This window comes from Castor canadensis, chromosome 10 (assembly GCF_047511655.1).
Source record: "Castor canadensis chromosome 10, mCasCan1.hap1v2, whole genome shotgun sequence".
Lineage (NCBI taxonomy): Eukaryota > Metazoa > Chordata > Mammalia > Rodentia > Castoridae > Castor > Castor canadensis.
Window position 1 is genome coordinate 143,338,444 of NC_133395.1, and position 20,950 is coordinate 143,359,393.

General features: G+C 51.1%; 1 protein-coding gene across 1 annotated transcript; it reads right to left on the reverse strand.

Moving 5' to 3' along the window:
• Positions 1–173: 173 nt before the first annotated feature.
• On the reverse strand, positions 174–20,838 carry Efcab12 (EF-hand calcium binding domain 12). The gene is made up of 9 exons (XM_074044455.1): positions 16,952–20,838; positions 11,438–11,896; positions 9,183–9,368; positions 6,643–6,799; positions 5,659–5,855; positions 4,545–4,758; positions 2,840–2,987; positions 1,154–1,210; positions 174–684 (listed from the first exon to the last, which is right to left on the reverse strand). Exons 1-9 carry the CDS (start codon positions 16,994–16,996, stop codon positions 429–431), a joined length of 1,719 nt encoding a protein of 572 aa, XP_073900556.1. The 5' UTR covers positions 16,997–20,838; the 3' UTR covers positions 174–428.
• Between the last annotated feature and the right edge of the window lie 112 nt (positions 20,839–20,950).

Consider the following 20,950-nt stretch of genomic DNA (forward strand, 5'->3'; position numbering starts at 1 on the left):
CCTGCTGCTTCCCTGTAGCACCTCGGTCCCAGGACAAGACACCACGCAGACGTCGCTGTCACTGTCCCGGACACGTACCTGCTGCATCCCCCTAAGGCTAAGGACTGCCAGACACCCCTCTGGCCATAGCCCCTGAACAAGAAATCACATCAGCTGGGTCACAGGTCCCATGAGAAAAGCTCCAAGCTGGTTTATTTTGAGAGGGCCTAGGTCAGGAGAGGGAAACAATATAAGAACAAAGCTGCATGTCCTTCCCTGGACACATCTACTCTCCGAGACACTGGACACTTTGGATCCAGGGGAACTGGCCCCAGGGCAGCCATAAAACAACTTCCGCCTGACACTGACACGCTTATGTCTATGGCCCTGGGCCCTGGCCACCCTGTCCCTGGCCCCTGGTGGCTGCGTGAGGCCACACCTGGGCCCCTCTAGTCGATGGAGTACACCTTGTTAGCATCATAATGGGCTTGGGTCATGTACTTCCCACTCATCGGCCACCAGCGGTCAGGGTGGTAGATGGCTGGGTAGGCGTGGCGCTTGTACTGGATGCGGCTGAACAGTGCCAGGCTCTGGTCTGTGGCCACAGTGGGCAGGTAGAGCCGCAGCTTATCCAGAAGGTGACCGGGCCAGAAGGAATTGGGGTGAGTGAGGTGGGAGCCACTGACACTCTTTGCCTTCAGTGTCCTGGAAAAGAAGACACAGAGGTCACACAATGAGCAAGTGACTCAGAGCAGCACAGTGAACTTCTCTAAAATCCAAATTCTAAGCCCCTGCCATCCCTTCTTGAAGGGTATTTTATTTTATTTTGTAGCAGGCAAGCGCCTGACAGCTGAGCTACATCCCGGCCATGTTAATCGGGTGCTTGGACTACAGCTTCTGGAGCCAGCCTGGCTGGGTTCCAGCCCCTACTCTGCCACTTAGCAGATGTAACTGAATGTCAGTTTTCTCTCCTGGAAATGGATGCTGGGAGTTCCAGCTCTGCTGAGAGCTTCAAGTGAGCTAACCCACGGGAGGCACGCAGAGCAGCACCACCTGGCACCCTCCCGGTGCTCTTTCCATGCCTTTCCCAGCAGTGTGAGAAGCCCAGATGACCTGCAGGGCTCCAGGCTCCTCCTAGCCCACCCTCCTAACAGACAGAAATGATGCTACAGACCAAGCAAATTCCTCAAAGTCCTTAAAGTGCATCTTCTTGACTTTCTTTGATGTTTTCCTGATGGAGGAAAGAGAGAAGCATTTTGTTAGGAGAGGGAAAATCCAGGCTATTGGGGCTTTGGAAAGAGGGTTGGGAGCCATGGAGGGGATGTGTTTCTGAGCTCTAAAAGGAGAATCCCTTCTTCTTGGGATGTGGCTCTAACTCTGCCTCATGCCCAGAGGACACCTCGTGGTGGATTTAGCTCAGCCAGACCTGGCCTCACACCCTGGCCGGCTGGTTGATGGCTAAGCCACCTCCTCTTTCTGAGCTTTTTTTCCCATTTTCCAGCATGGAGGGCTCCAGAACAGTCAGTAGCAGCTGCTGAGCCTGACTCCCTCTACCCCTGCTTTCAGCACAAACTCCACACCTAGGGCTGGGCAGATGTCACTTGTGGATGACTGTGCTCTTTCCCTCCAAACCTGAATCTGGCCTCAGAATCTCCTGTGGGGGACTTGTTTTACATTTGGTGCGGGAGATGGAACCTAGAGTTTTGTGCAAGCTAAGCGTGTGCTCCACCACTGAGCCCCCATCCCCGGTGCCCAGGCCTCAGGATCTGTTACGAGTAGAGAGAGAGTCACTGTCCTTCCTGGAGCTAGGAGGCCTTTCTGCTCCCTTATGTCTGTGGCCAACAAAGCTTAGGCCACAGTCTCTTTCCTAGGCCCCTCCCACTTCCTGGGTTCACAACGCAGAATTGGTGCCAGCCTCTCTGGGATGGAAAGTGGTCACCAAGGGATCCACGGTGCCCTGTTGGCCACTACCTGCCTGCCTCATGTTCAGGTTTTACAGCCTGTACTAGCTGCAGGCCTGGGTCTGCCCTGCATGTGAGGACCCTGGACCAGGGCGGACCAGGCCAACAGCCACAATCCCTAACGGAGTGCTGCCTGCCAAGAGGATGGCACATCGCTCTCCTCTAATCCTCTCTCTGTGGTAGGAGCCTTGTGTCCACCTTCCGCACAAGACACCAAGCCGCACAGGGTAGGGTAACTTGTGCCTTTAACCTAGGGTCCCTCTGGTTTCCACGTGGCTCCCACACAGCATCCTACCCCAGGCTCTGGCCACACCACCCAGGAGGCATCTGGGAATAGTCTCAAGTGTTGGGCGGGCCTGGGCCCTCTTCTGTCCTCTGTGGGGATGCTGCCCTGTTCTGCAGTCACCACTCATGCTGCCCATGGGCTATCACCTGCTGCTTGGTCCAAATCTGTGCAGTCCAGGCTTTGGATGACAAAAGGAGGTCACTTTATTAGGATTCAGATTGGCCTAAGGGTCAGGACCAGGTCTCATGGCAGTGTTCTTTTCTCCTCCTAGAACCTTCCTCTTACTATAGAATGAACATGCCAGGAGCCAGGAGCAGGGCAGAGGGCGAGAAGGGGCTGCGGAGCCCTGGCATTGACTCAGGACAAGAAGGGTGGCCTTTGGATTATTCCCCAGGAGCCCATGACCGTGAGGGGAGCCAAGTGGGAGTTCAGGAAGGGGGCCCTGACCCTAAGCATGAGCCAAGGGTGACTCTGGGGAATAACCAGATTGGGACATAGCACACTGGTACATGAAAGTCCATGCTTGCTAGCATCCCAGCCTTGCAGCTGAAGAGACATCAATGGGACAGGTGGCAGGGGCAGGGGCAGGAAGCAAGTCGCTTTGAAACTCAGCTTGTCAGCCTTCTTGGTGAGGCCCTGGGTCCTGAGCAAGGAGAGATTTTGGGGGAAGAGCTTCCAGTCAGAGTAGTAACCCCCAGGCTGCTTGATGGGGCGCACTTTGTCATCCTGGAAAATGATCTTGTCCCCTGGGTACAGCAGCGCTGGGAGCAGCAAGAAAAACAGGAAGGATTCATTACCTAGCACCCTCCCTGAGCCTTTGGGGTAGATGGTGGCTATTTTTTTAAAAAGTAAGCTCAAATTTCTGTTTTGAAAGACTTTTTCTTGCTGGGCACCAGTGGCTCATGCCTGTAATCCTTGCTACTCCTGAGGCAGAGATCAGCTAGATCGAAACAGTTTTCAAGACTCTATCTCAAAAATACCCAACTCAAAAAAGGGCTGGCAGGGTGGCTCAAGTGGTAGAGCGCCTGCCTAGAAAGCATGAGTTCAATCTCCAGTACTGCCAAAGGAAAACGAAAAAAAGACTTTTTCTTTTCTTATGGGGGTATCAATTTTTTCTTAATTTGCATTTAGTTGGCACTAATTGTATGAATTTATGGGACACTGGGACATGATCCCATTGGGGTAATTACATCTGTCACCTCACATATTTATCGTTTCTTTGTGGTGAGAATATTCAAAATCTTCTTTTGAGTTATACAATACAACACTGTTGACTGGAGGTACTCTATGCTTCATAGAACACCTTGTCCTATAGATTATTTTCTTTTTTGGTGGCACTGAGATTTGAACTCAGGGCCCACACTTGCTAGGCAGGCATTTACAACTTGAGCCACTCCACCAGCCCTTTTTTGTGATGGTTTTTTTTGAGACAGGATCTGGCAAATTTTCTCAGACTGATTTTGAACCATGACTCTCCTGATCTCTGCCTCTTGAGTAGGTAGGAGTACAGGTGTGAGCCACCAGCGTCCGCCTAACATTTTATTTTTAAATGGTTGAGGATTCACCAGAAGTTGCAAAAGTAGTGCAGAGGGGTTCCCTGGAACTCTTTTGCAGCTCCCCCCAGTGGTGATGTGGCATATAGCTCACTCGATGATAGGGAAGGGTCCTGTTTATAACAGGTCAGCAAAGGCCCCAGGCCTGGTGCAGTGGAGAATTCAATCAAGACTTTCCTAGGGCCAGCGCCGCTGGCTGACGCCTGTAATCCTAGCTACTCAGGAGGCAGAGATCAGGAGATCATGGAACCAAATTGCTCCCCTCACGTAACGAGAGTGACAATGTCTCCAGGAGAAAACAAGGACTGAGATGATGGCCAACCAGGCTTCATCCAACCAGTGCTGACAATGAGCTGCCAGACCACCTGCCACCTCTGAGCACCTGTGCCCGGGCTGCCCTCCCCTGCCCCGCTCTTCATCTAGTTAAACCTGAGGCTCACATGTGAGCTGACGCCCGCCTGAGTGCTCTCTCTGCCTCCCCACGTGGTTGGGGAGGGGCTTTCAGGAGCAGCTATCATGTCTAGCAAAAGTCCATCTTCGGAGTTGGGACTGTCCCTCACACTTGACCTCAGGACTCCTGTCCCTCGACCTTTCACCAAGCTCGGGGCTCCATGACCCAGACCCCCACCTTCTCAGCCTGCGCTCCAGGAATCCTAGTGGCAGCAAAACAGGCTGGCCTGCTCCTCCCTTCCTTCTTCCCAGCGTCCCCACCACAGGTGACAGCCACCTCACCTTAGCTGGGCCCTCTTGGCACCAAGCCTTTACCTTTCACGAGGATGTCCTCCGTCAGCGGGAGGCCGTAGGCCTCACAGAGCTTCCAGCACTGCAGGTAGACCAGGAAGGTGTCGGTGCGAGCCTTGCCAATGATCTCCTTCATCTCCCCCTCCACGGTGGATGGGAGGCAGTGCTCATCAAAGTGCTTGTCCCCGCAGCGCACCAGGCGACAGCTCTCCGTGTACTGGATGGAGGGGATGGACAGCTGCGGGAAGAACAAGCGGTTCCTGTTGCTTTGCTGGCCACCTTCCTCCAGCCTCCTCCACCTCCCTGGGGAGGCCCCTGAGGGGCGACGGAAGAGCACACACAGCGGGCTGTGGCTCAGGGGAGAAATCACTGGGGGTCAGGGTTACCCCTGAAGAGCACCTAGGTGAGCAGCACGCATGGCTCTGTGTGCAAATGACTGTGTGACAGCAGCAGGAAGGGTCAGGACAGGAGTGCCAGGGGCATCCTGAGGGAGAACTGCAGGGGGCGCTAAGTCAGACATAGCCATCTGTGACCTAGAGGAGGAGACCACATGCTAATGTCGAAGGGTCTGGGGGTGTGGGTGTATAGCCTGTCTCATTGGCTACCTCTGTCTCTCTCTCTCTCTCTCTCTCTTCTCCCCCCCGCCCTTTTTTTTTTTAGACAGGGTTGCACAACATAGCCCAGGCAAGCCTTGAACTCATGATCCTCCTGCCTCAGCCTCCCGAGTGCTGGGATTACAGCATGCACCACCACACCTGGCTCTATAAATATTTACTGGATGAACTAATTCACACGATCGGTCCTTCCTTCTCTCTAGATCCTTTCTTTATGGATCCTGGAGCCAGGCCCTTGGATTCCAGCAGTGATGAGGCTGCAGCCTGCTCTCAGAATGCAAAGTTACAAAGAACAGCCGAGGGGAGCTCCATGCTTTCCAGATGGGATCTTTTCATCTTTGCAGACACCTCGTGGCACTGGTGTAGTTCTTATTATAGAGATTATACAGATGAGGGATAGGGCTCAGGGAGGTGAAGACCCTCCAAGCGTCCCCCAGCTGGCAGGCATGCTGTGCCAGTGCAGGGCCTTGAACCCCGGCCTGCCTAGGCCCCAAGCCCTGTGCCCTCTGAGAGTGGGCGGGTACCTTGTGCCGCCGCTTCCGCTCGCGGTACCGCTTGCCCACGTCCTCCATCTCCTCCAGGGTCAGGGGCCGAAACTCCAACTGTGTGTTGACCTCGGGCACTGTCAACAGGTCCATCTTGGGAGGCTCTGGGGTTGGATCCACCGTTGGCTTCTTGGGTGAAGTCTTTAGGGAAGGTTTGTGCTTGGCCGGGATGTGATCTAGAGTCAGAGGGAGGAGATGGACTGGGGGCTGAGAGGGAGCCCAGCCATGGGGCCCGCCAAGCAATGTCCAGTGTCAAAGGGGAGGCACTAGGCTGGCCCTCTGCTCCCTTCCCACAAGTCTGTACCTTCAGCGTGTCCCCTCTCATCCCCACAGACACCCCTTCATCTGTTCACCCACCCCTGACTCCTTGCTGCCATTCTTGCCCTCGGTCACTCTGTTTCCACCAAGTGACAAATAGGAACTTTACAAAATATAAACCTTCTTCACAGCAGTACTGCTATAATACTGATGTAGAGGCCAAAACAAATAAACTCTAAACGTGCTGATTCTGTTTCTGAGCAAGAAATTTTAGTTAACTTTTGTTGTTGTTTGTTTTTGTTTTGAGACTGGGTCTGGCTACATATCCCAGGCTGGCCTCAAACTCCCAATCCACCTGCCTCAGCCTTCTGAGCGCTAGAACCATATAGCTATAAGATATGGGTTCATGGCAAGGAGGCCTTGGACCAATACAGACAAAGGCCTCTCAGAGGGCTGGCCACGGGGCCAGTTGTTAGCCTCTGGTGGGCTCTGGTGGGCTAAACTGTCCCTCTAAGGACAGGGCTGAGTCTTGTTCATCTTTGAATGGACACAAGGGTCCTGAGTTGGTCCCTGGACCTGGAAATTCCAGAGCTTGGCTATCTATAGCCAGCCAAAGTAGGAGGCCACACTCAGGAAGCAAGTGCCAGGAGGGCCAGGCTGTGGGCACTAAGCCAGGCCCTGGGGTGGGCCGGGGAGGATACGCACCCTTTCTGGCCATGGGTATGGAACTCCTCTGCTGGGTCAGGGACCAGTGCTTGTAAGCGTTGACAAGGACATCTGTGGTGATGGCATTGTATTTCCCGAGAGAGCTGAGGAAGATCACGATGTCCTCCATTTCCTGGCTCTTCAGGGGGACTCCGATCTGAGGAGGGAGAGAAGCCCATCCGAACATCCAGGCCTTGCCCACCCGGCCCCGCCCTCTAATGCTCCCCTCCTAGTTCCACCCACAGCCACTCCTACCCTCAACTCACACTCAGGGTCCCTGCCACTGCTGCTCAGAGCTCTTGCCAAGTCCTGGCCTTTTCTTACCCTCTGCCTTTGCCCAGGTGGTACCTGTTTCTCTGCCTGAAAAACTCCTATCTGGTCTTCAAAGCCTGGGCCACATATTCCGCCATCTTTACAGTCAGGTCCTGGGCTCCCACCCCACTTCGCACCAAGCTCACTGATGGCGTTTAGCACGCTGGGTAGGAAGAGCGGTGTCACATGGCTATCACCTTTGTCCAGGTTTAGCTGCTAAACCTCCCTTAACTGAAGTAAAGTAGGAACAGACTTTTGAACTCAGAACTTCACACTTGCTAGGCAGGTACTCTCCACCACTTGGGCCATTCTGCCAGCCCTTTTTTGTGAAGGGTTTTTTTGAGATAGGGTCTCTCGAAATATTTGCCCAGGCTGGCTTTGAACCGTGACCCTCCTGATCTCTGCCTCCTGAGTAGCTAGGATTACAGGCAGCTCTAAGTGCTCGGCAAGAAGAAGGAACTATAATTTCTCCTCAATTTCTACAGACAATAATTCATTGAACCCTCCTTAAATAGCACCAGAATTCTCCTGGAGCTAAAGGATTTTAATGTTTTATCTTTGTTGGTGGTGGTGGGTAAGGACCCTTCATTTCATTTTATTTTTACCTATTTTTTGCAGTTCTTGGGGTTGAGTCCAGGACCCCACTAGGCAGGTGCTTTCCCCCTTGAGCTATTCTTCCAGCCCAAGACCCTTTATTTTCTTGTTGCTTTGGAATGAAAGTTGTCCAGATAATTACATGTCACAAAGCATGTGAAAACTGATGATCTGGGGCTGGGGGTGTGGCTCGAGTGGTAGAGCACCTGTGTAGCAAGTGTGCCGCCCTGAGTTCAAGGCCTAGTGCCACAGGAAAAAGAAAAAGAAAGAAAAAGGAAACTGGTGATCTAAAATTGCAAAAGATGAGTGAACTTCCTGAGTTTTGGTTATAAGTTCTCTTGTATTCAGATATAGAAAGGTTTAATTCATCTAGACCGGCAAGCTTTTTCTCTAAGAGGCTGGATAATAAATAGATGTGTGAGCCCCATGGCTTTGCCACTGTCGCCTGAGAGCAACCAGTGACGATATGTAGATGAACAAATGTGGCCGTGTTTGATGAGGCTTTATTTATGATCCAGGAGGCAGGCTGGCTTTGGCATGAGGCATAGCTTCAGCCCCGCTGCTGGACCAAAGCCCTTCTGCAACGATGGGAATCCTACATTTGTGCTGTCTAATGAAGGGACTGCTTGCACGCGTGGCTTCGTGGTCCTTGTGCATAGTGGATACGCCCTACCACCGAGCCATACCCCCAGCCCCACAAGTGATTACTGAGCACCAGAGTTGTGGCTGATACGGTTGAGGAATTGGATTTTTAATTTATTTACTTATAGTCAATTGACACTATTGGCCTGGGGACCGGCACCCAGGCTCACTGTGCTTCCTGGAACTGTGGCGTCTTGGGCCTGGCATGGAGTACTTGAGTCAGACCTGTGTGTGACTCAGGTGCCAGTGACAGCTGGAGAAGCTCTAGAAGGGCCATCTCTGTGGGCTCAGTTCTCAAGTCTGATGAGCACAAGTGATTCTCCTGCCAGCTGCCTGGCTTTGGAGTTGGCTCTGAAAACTTTCAACTCATGTGGGATCTCCCTCACTTCCCAAGTGCTAAGGATGGACAGAACCGGGCCTTGGTCACGCTAAACACAATCTGTTCCCCCAGCCCTATGGGTGTTGGTTTATTTTGTTTGTTTTTGGTGGGACTGGGGTTTGAACTCAGGGCCATGTGCTTGCCAGGCAGGCACTGGAACCGTGCCCCAGCCCTTTTTGCTTTAGTTATTTTTTGCATTGGTCTCCCATTTGTGCCTGGGTCAGCCTGGACAACCCTCCTATTTATATTTCCCATATAGTCGGGATGACAGGTGTGCACCGCCATGGCCACTTTTTATTGTTTGAGATGGGATCTCATTAACTGTTTGGGCTGATCTCCAACTGCAATCCTGATCTCCACCTCCCAGGTAGCTAGGATTGCAGATGTGAGCCACTGCACCCAGCCCTACAGGTAAGTTTTAAGGTCAGACTGGTGCTCGGGTGGTGAAGGGTCTGGTGTGGCCACAGGTCACACCACCTTTTCCTGTCTGGCTCTATAGGTATAGGGCTTGATGATAGGTCTGTTTCCTTCAGCTGATCAGAAGCTGGGAGGTGGAGGGGTGCGGGCACCTCCTATCCTGTAGGGGTGGGGGCAGCCACAGGAGGACACTTACTGCCTTCAGAGCCATGATGAACTCCTCCCGGGTTATTCTCTGGCTCTCGCCCCGGTCCATCTTGCCGAATACCTCCAGGACCTTGACCTTGTGGCTGCGTAGGAAGGAGTACAAGGCCGACAGGGCAGAGGGCTTGGGCAGCTGGAGCTGGGGCACCACGTGGCGGGAGATTTTGGGGGCTCTTTTCTGGAAGAGGCAAAAGAGGGACAGAGGGGAGAGGTCAAGGACATGGCCAGTGGGGTGCAGCCCCCAGGGTTAGAGGGAGACAGGACAGAGAACAGCCAGGCAACTCTGAGTGGAGAAGGCAGAGGGCCAAGGGCACTGGACCAAGGCAACTGGGCTTTGCACAGAACATGAGGTGCTTCTCCCAGCCTCACTTTTCTCATCGAAAATGCAAGGCTTGGACAGTAAGAGCTAAAAGTTCATTCTTGTCCCCACCCTTCCAAGCCAGACCCGGCTCTCAGTACCTCAAACACACACCCAGCTGTGGTGGCTCATGGCCTCTGCCCATCCTTGTCCTCCTGTCTGGTGCTGTTCCTCTTCCTGCCCACCCAGACCCGCTCTGCATCCAATTCTGTGCTAGGAACACTCCCTGATCTTGGTGTAGACTTGACAGCTCACACAGGACACTGCTCCCCTGGCTCCCATGTGTTTGGGAGCTGCCTCTGTTAATGGCCTGTAGCAAACCTTAGCATCATTAATCTGATCGTGTCTGTCTCTCCTACGAATGTGTGATTACTTTAAAACGTTCCACTCAGCTGCATACCCTGTCTCCTGTTCTTGTACTGAAGGAAGGCCTGGCCCTGGGCAGGGAGGCAGTAATTGTGTGCTGCAGGAATGAAGGATGCTGGGAAATAGGTATTTACAAATGAGGAATCTGGTTCAGATGGGTGAAGTGACTTGCCCAAGGTCACACAGCAGGTAAGCAGTAAGGGCTTAGTCTGTAACTCAAGTCCACTGCTTATTCATAGACACAAAATTTGGGCTTGGGCTTTGACCACAACAAAGACTGATCCTGAAGTTTTGGATGAACCAACCCCAGTTACACTAGTGAAGTTATAATAATAGTACACGTACTGAGTGCTCACTGTATGCCTAGCACCCGTCCAAGACACATTACAGAGACTGATTTTGATCACCCTGACTCCAGGAGAGCGGTATCACAATTGTTCCCATCTTAGTTTTCCTTTTATTTTTGAAAGAGGGTCTTGCTGCATTGCCCAGGCTGGGCCTGGAACTCACAATCCTCCAGCTTCAGCCTTCTGAGTAGCTGGGATTACAGGCGTGAAACGCCACACTCGGCTAATCCTCATTTTATAGGTGAGGAGGCTGATGCCCAGGACCATGTAACTGGGAGGTAGCACAGCAGAGTCATTTGATCTCTTATCCCAATGTATCTGAGCTGGGAGAAGTTTCAAGTGTCTGCACTGCAAATGGGAGAGGAGTAAGAGGGAGAGGGAGGTGGTGCTGGCTGTCATGTTTGTCTGGCCTCTTAGCTTCTATTTGCACATCTATCATGGGGTGGAGGTGCCTCCTTCTTCTCCCACTGTTGCAATCGTGACCCTCCCTGAGCCCATGAGCATGCTCAGTACACATAACCCCCAGCAGACAAGTGTGCACAAATAGAAGGCCCATAAGAGTGCTGCCAAGAATGGTTCCGGCTGGGGTGTTTTTAAGGTACACCTGCCAAGTCCTCAACCTTCTCCCTTCTAAGACAGAGCCTTCTTCCTTTCCCCATGCCTGTGGCAGAACCCAGTGGCTCACTTCTGACCAGAAACCGATGGTGGAAGGGATGTGAAAAGCATCTGAAACTGAGACCTTCAGAGACGAGGTCACAAAGGCCCTGCAGCCCCCTCCTCGCTCTCTTTTCTGGATGGGTCACTCTGGGGACGACCCACCATGCTTCGAGGACTCACGCAGCCTCTGACTGGTCCATGTGAGAGGCACTGAGGCTCTGGCCGACAGTCATATGCAGGGCCATCTTGGGAGCAGCATCTCCTGCCCCACTCAAGCCTTCAGACAACTATGGACTGAAGCCACCTAGAAGAGCGGCTCCCAGATTCCTGGGTCTCAGAAACAACTGTGTGCGATAAGGTCACCTTGGGGTATTTGTCTGTGGCAACCGACAGCTTCACACCTCCCTTTCAGGACTTGTGTTTGCTCCTCTGTGAAAGGGGGAAACCCTCCCCACCCTGCCTCACCCAAGGGTACAAAATGACGACACAGCCCTTTGTCGGGCCAGCGCAGTTGCTCACCTTGGTGGCCCTCATCATAGTCAAGTGGTCCATCCACTGGGCGTCCTGCTCCTCCTGGATCCAGCGTAAGACCTTGGCCTCCGAAGGCGTGATGCTCTGTTTGTTAGCCAGCCACCTCTTCACGTTGCCGCACGACTCCAGCTCCCTCCGCAGCTTCATCCTCTGGTTCAGCCAGATGGTCCTGTCCACCCGCCACTCTTGAATGTCTTTCACTTCCAAGGTTTTGAAGCTGGGGAGAGGCCTCGGGGGAGCAGGGGGCTGGGGAGTGGGGCTAGCGGGCACCTGGTCCTGCTTGCCCGGCACCACGATGATCCGCCGGCGGCTCGGGGGCAGGTGGAAGTCCTTCTGCCTGAACTGCTTGAAGCAATGGGCGATGACCCGCTCGGGATGGAAGGCGGCGGGGGCTCTTGCTCTTGATGCTGTCCTCATGGTCCACTGAAGACTTAGACTGGCAGATCCCTTGGGAGAAGAGGGTGAGAAGGTGAATTCTTTTGAAAGAAAGGGGCCAGAAAGGAAAGATGCTTTCGTACGAGGCTAGGCATCACGGCCCCTGGGTCCCCAGCCTCACTTCCTCATTGTCCCCCTCTAACAAGGAGCATAATGTCATCGTATGTGGCCGGTACTCCCGATGGCAGGCACTAACTAAGGCAAAGGCTTTAAGCACTTTCTCACGTGGGTTCCTCTTCACCTCCGGCTCCCAGTGCGCCTACTGGCACTCTGAGGAAGGCCAGCCTCACCCTGTCTGATCATCCACATAGCACTGCACCTGTAGGTGCAGAGGCTCAGAAGCTGGGTACTCCCCTCTGAGACCTGGCCCTGCTACCTGCTGGCTGGCTGTGTGACCTTGGGCAAGTCACTTAACCTCTCTGTGTCTCAATTTCTTCATCAGTAAAGTGGGTGATAATGAATGTGCCTATTTCTTGGGCGGTAGGGATGTTTACAATCAGTTTATTAGAGTTGCTTTGTACATATTAATTGTCTGCTGTATACGTGTGTGTGTGTGTACATGTACACATACACAGTCATCTTTTATCCATTTGAAACCCTTCCCTGGCTTTCCATATCCCTTAAAACAGAGCTCCTGTCCTGTGCCTTAGCACTCGCCTCTCTCTTTACTGTGTCCCAGGTGTCTCCTTCTGCCCTCTCAGTGATGGCAGCTCTGTCCTGCCTAAGAGTTTGGCACCTGCTGCTCCCTCTGCCTGGAGTGTTCCTTCCTCCTCCTCTTTTGGGTCTCAGACCAAACGTTCCACTCCAGCCCGGGGCTTCTGTTACCACCTCACATCTCTGCATGCCATGGCCCGTACACTTCCTTCTCGTCACTGCCACCGTCATGCACAACCAGGGCTGCAAACTGCTGGCCCTTGTGTCTGAGGAGCTTGAGGTCCTGTTTGTTTGGCAGCTTGCTTAAGATGTCTGGGTTTGAGTCACTGTCGCTGGTGCATGCGGTTCCAACTGGCTTGCCATAACTCCCGCTATTCCCTGTTGTCTCGTGTGTCACTCAGTGCCACTTTGTCCAGGCCAACACCCGCATCTGCGAGCCCTGGGGTGATGACTTGGCTGACGTTTGTGTTTTCCAGTGATCTAAGCTCCATGGCTGGTCCCTCTTGTTCCTGCCAGAGCCCTGGCACCTCCCTAAGTGCCTCCATACGGTGCGAGCTCAGTAAACACTTGGTGAATGAGTGAATGACAAGCGTGCACAGCTGAGAGGCTGGTGCTCTGGTGATGCCCATTCCACACATAGGGACACTGATGTCCAGAGAGGCCTAAGGCCACAACTTTCATCACTAGCAGAACTGGGACATGAACTCCAATGTGCTTGGCCCCACAGCCAAGTTCATAGTCATGACGTGAGGTTACCCCAGGCGGATCCCTAGTCCCGCTGAGCCTCAAGTCTTTCGTTTCTAAAACAGCATAAACTCTGCTTCCCAATGTTGTTACGAAGAGCCAACAATGGAAGTGTTCTAAACTCAGGGATATAAATCATTATTGAAACATCACTGCTACCCTTTTCGTCTCAGAGCCCAAACTCCCCTGCTTAAAATCCATCCAGGGCTCCCAAATGCCTCTAGAACAAAGTCCGAGCTTCTTGGCCTGAGGGGACCCTCCCCACCTTCTGCTCTCATTTCTCTGCTCCTTCTCTTGTTCCTCCTGCCTCAGTGAGTTGGTACCCAAACTGACCTCCCTCTGAAATTCAGCTGGTCATTCCCAATTCATCCTTTGAAATGCAGTTCACCACTGTCTCTTGAGGCCTTCCCAGCCCTGTCTCGGCCCCTCTGGGTTCCCACAGCCCCCATGCTTAGCTCATCACAGTCTCTGCATCTTCTTCTGAAGTGAAGGTGTTTTTGCCTTTCCCAACAGCCTGTGAGTTTCCCAGAGGCAGGGACTGCACGTTAGTTTTCCTGATTCCCAGGTGACCTGCCTGCCACAAAGTGGGCACTCAGTACATTTGTTTACAATGTCCATGTGTGGGACATGGGGCAGGATCTCTCTATGTAGCCCAGGTTGGCCTTGAACTTGATCTTCCTGCCTCAGCCTCCTAAGTGCTAAGATTATAGTCGTGTGGCACCATGCCCAGGGTTCCTTTCCTAATCAAAAATAATAAAAGCAGGTACCAATAGGTCAGGCATGAACACTTGTAAATAACCCACGTATCATTTCCTTGACAAGAAGAAAGTCTGTACCCAGCAGGGAATGACTGAGAATTCAGCCATTCATCTGCCAGGATTTCTGAGGATCCGCCAGGGCTGAGTGTCCAGCCATAGTGTGCTGCTTGGAACGAGGTGGGCAGTCAGAGGGTAGCAGTGTGCTCTTAGCTGGGGGAGAAGCACTGATTGAGGGCGTAGGAGAGGTCATCAGGGAAGAGAGGTCACTGCATGGGTCCTTAAGAAAAGCTGGGCTTCCAGGGTAGGGAAGGAAGGCTGGGGTAAGATTTGGGGATTTTAAGGTCACTAACTAGTTCTGCAAGCTAGAAGCACACTGTGTAGAAAGAAGGAGGTTAGCGGGAAATGGGGTTGTGATTATTCCCGTTGCCAGGTTGAGGGGTTCAAACTTTACTCTGGGTACCATGGGCTTGTTTGCATGTATTCATATATGCAAATATGCTCCTAACTCTCTAGCCACTTCTACTGTGCCCTCCAAGCCCCCAATCCATGTTTTAAGTCTTTTTTTTTTTTTTTGGTAGTACTGGGCTTTGAACTCAGGGCCTCACACTTATTGGGCAGGCGCTGTACCACTTCAGCCTCTCCACCAGAATTGTTTTGTGTTGGGTATTTTCAAGATAGGGTTTCATGAATTATTTGCTGGGGCTGGTTTTCAACCTGGATCCTCCTGATCTGGATGCCTTCTGAGTAGCTAGGATTACAGGCGTGAGCCACCACAGCCCAGCTGGAAGTCTTTTTAAGAAATATAAATTGGGGGCTGGTGGAGTGGCTTAAAATAGTAGAGTGCCTGCTTGGCAAGCATGAGGCCCTGAGTTCAAACCCCAGTACCACCAAAAATAAATAGAAAAATAAACAAGCAAATAAAATCATGTCTCCTTATTACCTATTGGAAATCCTTCAGTGGCTTCTGAGTGCTCTTGGAATGAAGACCCTCCCCCTGCCGGGCCCCTGCACCCCTCCCTCTCCTCCCTGCCTTGCCTCCTTTCCTTTATCTCCTCATGGCCCTCTTAGCTCCCTACATAGGATCCTTACTGGTTTTTGGTTTTTGCATTTGCTGTGCCCTCTGAAGGGCATAGTATCCTCCAAACCCTCCCCGGCCTGAGTCCTTCCTACCTTATGGTTCAGTTCAAGTGTCACCCCTGGCCATCTCTTGCAGGTCACTGGCCCCTGCACACTCTTCTTATGGGGCATCATTCTGTTGCTTTTTGGGATCCTGTGTCCATGGAGAGGAAAGTGAGGCAGGCCCCTGTAGTAACAGAGGCTGCTGCTTGTAGTTGTGGCTGGAGACTGTGACAAGGTGGCTTTCTCAGAGCTCTATCCCCTGCCCAGGTCAGGGACTCTTCTCCAATGTTAGTGGACTTTGCTTACTCCTGCCTGGGACATGGAGCTCTCTGGTACATTGTGGCTACTCAACTCTGCTAGAAAATACTTCTATACAGTGACTTGGGATTTGATTCCTGGGAACATCTACCTTTTGGTCCCAATCCTCTAGGTGATGCTCCAGAAGAAAACACTTGTACCCATCTTTTGGGATAGCCCAGGGGTGTCTGGAGATGCAATTTCCCCTCTCTGGTCTTCTGACTCACTTTTCTCTGAAAGTCTCTTCCTACTTCTCTCTCCAGTCACCGTTCTGGGCTCCCACCCCTAACCCTCGGCACTTTGCAGATTTATAGTAGCACTCTCTTGACTTTTCACATCATCTCTTCTCCTGTGTCCTTGGCCCTCCAAGGACATCCACACCAGTATTTATGACTTGGAATTAGCTTTACACGTCCAGTTGCTCCCAAAATGTTTTATTTGGATGACTCTCAAGGATCTTGAGCTCAGAAGCTAGTTGTCACCCAGGTAAGACTGAATTTGCCTCCATACTCAGGTGCTGGTTTCCTCTGAGAAAGGCACCCACACCTACAGGGCCCCTAGCTTCCCAACTGAGCATCTCTGTTTGCTTCTGTGTTCTGGGTCCAGTCAGCACCCAAGGCCTTGGAAGTTCCCTCTAGCCTGGCTTTTCTTCCTCTACCCCCAGTGCATCTGTGCCTGGGAAAGGTGCCCAGGGCTCCAGCCCACTCTGTTTGTCCAATGGACATTAGTATGTCTGGCACTGGAGAGTAAGCTTTCAAGCTTGAAAGCCTCAGGTGTGCTCTCCCACACCGTCCTCTGAACTGGCCAATGCAGTCCCAGCTTTTGCTGATGGCTCCCATGCTGTACCTCCCATCAGTGTCTCCATCTCCTGGTTTACAAGCTTGCTGTAGATCTTGTCCCTTCTGACCTCTCTCACCTCATTTCCAGAGACTCCAACTACCAGCAGGTAGTTAATACACCAGCACCTCTGTGCCTAGTGTTCCTTGGCCTGAAATGTTTTTCCTCCCCCTTTTGACTTGGGGGAACTCCTTTTTACCCTTTAGGCTCTGGTGTAAAGATCTTTTCCAGGAGCTGGGAACTGTTCCTCCACACCCCACACACTGAGAGTGGCTCTCTTACTCCTCGGTGTCACTCTGGACTGGCATCCACCCCTTCTTATTCTGTTATGTGATTATCTCTGTCCTTTACCTTTAAAGCAGCAGCGCTTTATCAGGACACTGGGCTCTGGAAGATTGCCAAAAGAAACTTGAAGATTGACGTTTCTGGGCCTCTTCTTCAATATGGAGCTCATTGGTGTCAGGGAGAAACAGGCAGAGCCGGAGGGCCCTAGGCCCAAGAATCAGACCTCTAAAGCGGGCAGCTTGGCTGGGCATGGAAATCACAGAGCTGTGCATGACCTGCCTGGCTCCCTGGCAACCCCTCACCCCGAGGGGACACGGCACAATGAGATTTCCTTGCCTCGCTTTCCTGCCGACAGCAATGACCCGGGACTTACCGGATCATGTACCAGATTCTGGTGCATTTCGTAGGAATCGTCCATGTTGGCAGTGCTGTGTGTATGTGTGCTAGTATGTGTGTGTGTCTATGTGTGACTGCTCGAGCGCGGTGCCACCGCATGGAGCACAGTGGCTCTAAGTTTTGCGAAGGGCGCTCAACTTGCAGAGCGGAGAGGCAAGCTGTCGCCATGACTACGAGCGTCCCGCGCTGATTGGCTGAGCGCCGCCACGTGCGCGATCCTCCCGTCCCCGAGCGGTCCCCGCCTGTGCATCCCAGATACCTCCGCCTTACACTGCTCCCAGATCTTGGGACTGGGCCTGGGGACCCCAATCTCAAGTGAAAAACGCCCGAGTGTTCTGCAAACCGTAGGATCTTCAGACCTCCACGTTTAGGCCTGTTTTCTCATCCAGGGAATAGGTCCTGTCTCCCCGGAGGGTCTTAAGAAGCCACGTGAATAGTGGACAAGTAGAGGCAGGGTACTTCGTAGTATGCTTTGCCCCCTTACGACGGGGTACCATGCTTTGGAATTACAGAACCCGAGAACCAGAGAAGTCATAAGCCCTTGCAATGTCCATCAACCCATAAACTATGGTGTATCCATGCTGGCTTACCATGGAGGGACCTTCAAAACAGTATGCTAAGTGAAAGAAACCAGACCCCAAAGGCTACACGCTGTTGGTTCTATTTCTATGAAATGCCCAAGCAGGCAAATGTACAGACAGAAAGTACACTAATGGTTACCAGCACATTGGGAAGGGTGGTTAAGATTAACTGTTGGCAAGAGTGGGGTTTCTTTTTGGGGTGATGGAAATGACCTGGAATTAGATTGTGATAATGGTTGCACAACATTCTAAATGTACTAAAAACCACTGAATTGTGTGTGTGGTTTTTTTTTTTTCCCAGTGCTTGGGATGGAACCCAGGGTCTTGTGCAAGTGCTCTACCATTGAGCTACATCCCAGCCCTAAAATGGTTAAATGGTGATTTTTTTTTTTTTCTCTCAGTTTCTTGAGACAGGGTCTGACTAGGTAGGGAAGAGAGAAGGTTGGCCTCAAACTTGGTATGTAGCCCTGACTGGCCTTGAACTCTTTTTTTTTTTTTTTTTGGTGGGATTGGGGTTTAAATCCATGACTTTGCACTTGTAAAGCAGGCATTTGCTAAGCAGTTTCTCTACCGCTTGTCATACCTCCAGTCCATTTTGCACTGGTTATTTTGAAGATGGGATCTCGAGAACTATTTGCCCAGGCTGGCCTCCAACCTCGATCCTCCCGATCTCAGCCTTCCAAATAGCTGGGATTATAGACATGAGCCACTGGCACCTGGCCAAATGGTATTATCTCAATAAAAAGTTACTTGGGCATGGTGGTACAGGCCTGTAATCCTAGCATTCCAAAGGCTGAAGTAGGAGGATAGAGTTCAGGCCAGCCTGGCCTATATAGCAAGACCCTGTCTCAAAAAAAAAAAAAAAAGTTAAAACAACATTTGAATGCTTACTCTGTGCTGAGATGCAATCTCTCTTCTTGACCCATAACAATCTGAAGCAGTCACTCAGATCAATTCCCCAGGCCACATTAACCTGGCATCATTTCAGCACTTCTGGGTATGAATTTACAATAACATATTAGTGAGGTCATACTATTCCATTTGGAGATGAGGTAACAGATAGAAGTCAGGCAACCTCACCTGCAGCAAAGGGAAAGCAAAGCCTGGAACCCAGCAGCCTGTGGTGTGCACTTCTTTGCTGCAGAGCTCACCATCACAGTCCACATTTTTGTTTTTGGTGGTACTGGGGTTTGAACTCAGGGCCTCACACTTAGTAGGCAGGTGCTCCACCACTTGAGCCACTCTGCCAACTCTTTGTGTAGGATATTTTGAGATAGGGTCTCACTTTTGGCCTGGGCTGGTCTTGAACCACAATTTACCTGATCTCTGCTCCCCAAGTAGTAGCTAGGAGTACAGGTATGAGCCATCAGCACCCAGTCGCACTGTTTTATGGGGGGTAGAGGGTAGTATTGGGGTTTGAACTCAAGATCTCAGGGTTGCTTGGCAGGTGCTCTACCACTGAGCCACACTCACAGATGTTTTTTGCTTTAGTTATTCTTCAGGTAGGGTTTCATGTCTTAGCCCCAGGTCAGCCTCAGAAATTCTACTACCTATGCCTCCCATGTAGCTGTGATAACAGACATGGACCACTGTACCCAGCTTATTGGTTGAGATAGGGTCTCACTAACTTTTTGCCTGGGCTGGCCTCCAACCATCATCCTTTCAGTCTCCTGTAACTGGGATTACAGATGTGAGTCACCACACTCAATTCTGTCCACACTTTTTTTTTTTTGGCAGTACTGGGGATTGAACCTCAGGGCCTCATGCTTGCTAGGCAGGTGCTCTACCTGTTAATCTACTCCACCGGCCTGGTCCACATTTTTTTTTTTTTTTTTTTTTTGTGGTACTGGATCTTAAATGCAGGGCCTACACCTTAAGCTACTCTACCAGCCCTTTTTTGTGATTTTTTTTTTTTTTGAGATAGGGTCTCATTAACTATTTTCCCTGCCTGGCCTTGAACTGCGATCCTCCTGATCTCTGCCTATTGAGTAGGCGTGAGCCACAGGCACCGGCTCCAGTCTACAGTCTTGATAGCTACTACATTGGGGGATTTGTCACCAGGCCCTGTCATGCAGCCACTCCTGATACCTGAAGCTTGGTGAGCTTGCCCTACAACCTGGCTGTGGCCCAGGGCTCCAGAGAACCTTCTGTACCTTTAGGTGCCATGTTTGGATGGCATCCTGGTATCTTATCCCTTTTGTTCCTTTTCATATGTGCTGTTCTCTTCCTGTGGGGGTCTCTACAGAGCCTTTTAGTCTTTGTACCCCACCCCAGCATGGGGTTTTGCACTTCCTGAAGGCTACTGTGATGTCTGCAAAATGAAAATGTGTTGGATTATTGTGAAACAGATGTTTGTCTTGGGCAGGGGGAGCTAGGGCAAGTTCTCCTGTTCTCAGGTTAAAACTCCATCCCTTTCTGAAAACTGACACTTGCTCACCAAGGGGAACAACCCACCACCTGCCTTGCTCTGCACCTGTTCTGTTCACACACCACCTTCCTGCAACAAGGCAGTCTCCTGAACAAATGACTGGCTTCTTCTTTATTCAATCAGTTTAATTTTCAAGTTAAACCTGGAAATGGCAATTAGAAATTAAGACAATAATTTAGGACTTTTTTTGGGGGGGAGGGGTTGATGAGTTCTTCCTAAGGAAAATGTTTCACTGTTGGAACTATAACATTACAATACCTGTAATAAAAATGGCATACAACAGAAAAGCTCCCATTCTCTTACTGGAAGATGAGATGAGGCTTCCCACAGGGACCAAAGTCAAGGGCATGAGCTGAAATGGAGCCACAGATTTCACACTATCACAGGATTTTTCACACTATCACAAGGATGCTGGAGTCAAACCTACACTTTCTAAGAGCCAGTGTGGAATCAATGACAAAAAGAATCTTTTTTTTTTTTCTTTGGCACTACTGGGTTTGAACTCAGGGCTTTGCACTTGCTAGGCAGGTGCTCCACCACCAGAGCCATGTCTCCATCCCTTTTTGCTTTAGTTATTCTGGAGATGGGGTCTTGCTTTTTGCCCAGTCCAGCCTGGGCAGGGATCCTCCTATCTTAGAACATATTTTTTAAATGAAAATGAGATGGGACATCATAAGTGGATGTTTTCCTTTCGGAGGGGAAGTATAATTTAATTTTCAATGTATACCTTGAAATGGCAATTAAGACTTAATTTAGGATTTTTTTTGGTTTGGTGATTTATTTCTAAGGTAATTATGTCAGTTTTGGATATTATAATACTTATAATAAAAATGCAAACTCTTTGGTCAATTCTTCCTATAACGACTGTGTTCAGTAGTATTACTTTCTATAGAAAGAGCAGAAAGTCTAATCTGTCCTCCAGCAGGAGTGATACACCTGCTTTGTTGTCCTGAGGGTTATGAAAGCA

What these genes read in the sequence shown, in the direction of transcription:
- Efcab12 (XM_074044455.1), bottom strand. Translation starts at nt 16,996, where the DNA reads ATGGACGATTCCTACGAAATGCACCAGAATCTGGTACATGATCCG. An exon ending in TCATCATGGCTCTGAAGGCA is followed by an intron (nt 6,800 to 9,182) that starts GTAAGTGTCCTC and finishes CTCCCTCCTCAG; the next exon opens with ATCGGAGTCCCCCTGAAGAG. An exon ending in CATACCCATGGCCAGAAAGG is followed by an intron (nt 5,856 to 6,642) that starts GTGCGTATCCTC and finishes CTCTGACTCTAG; the next exon opens with ATCACATCCCGGCCAAGCAC.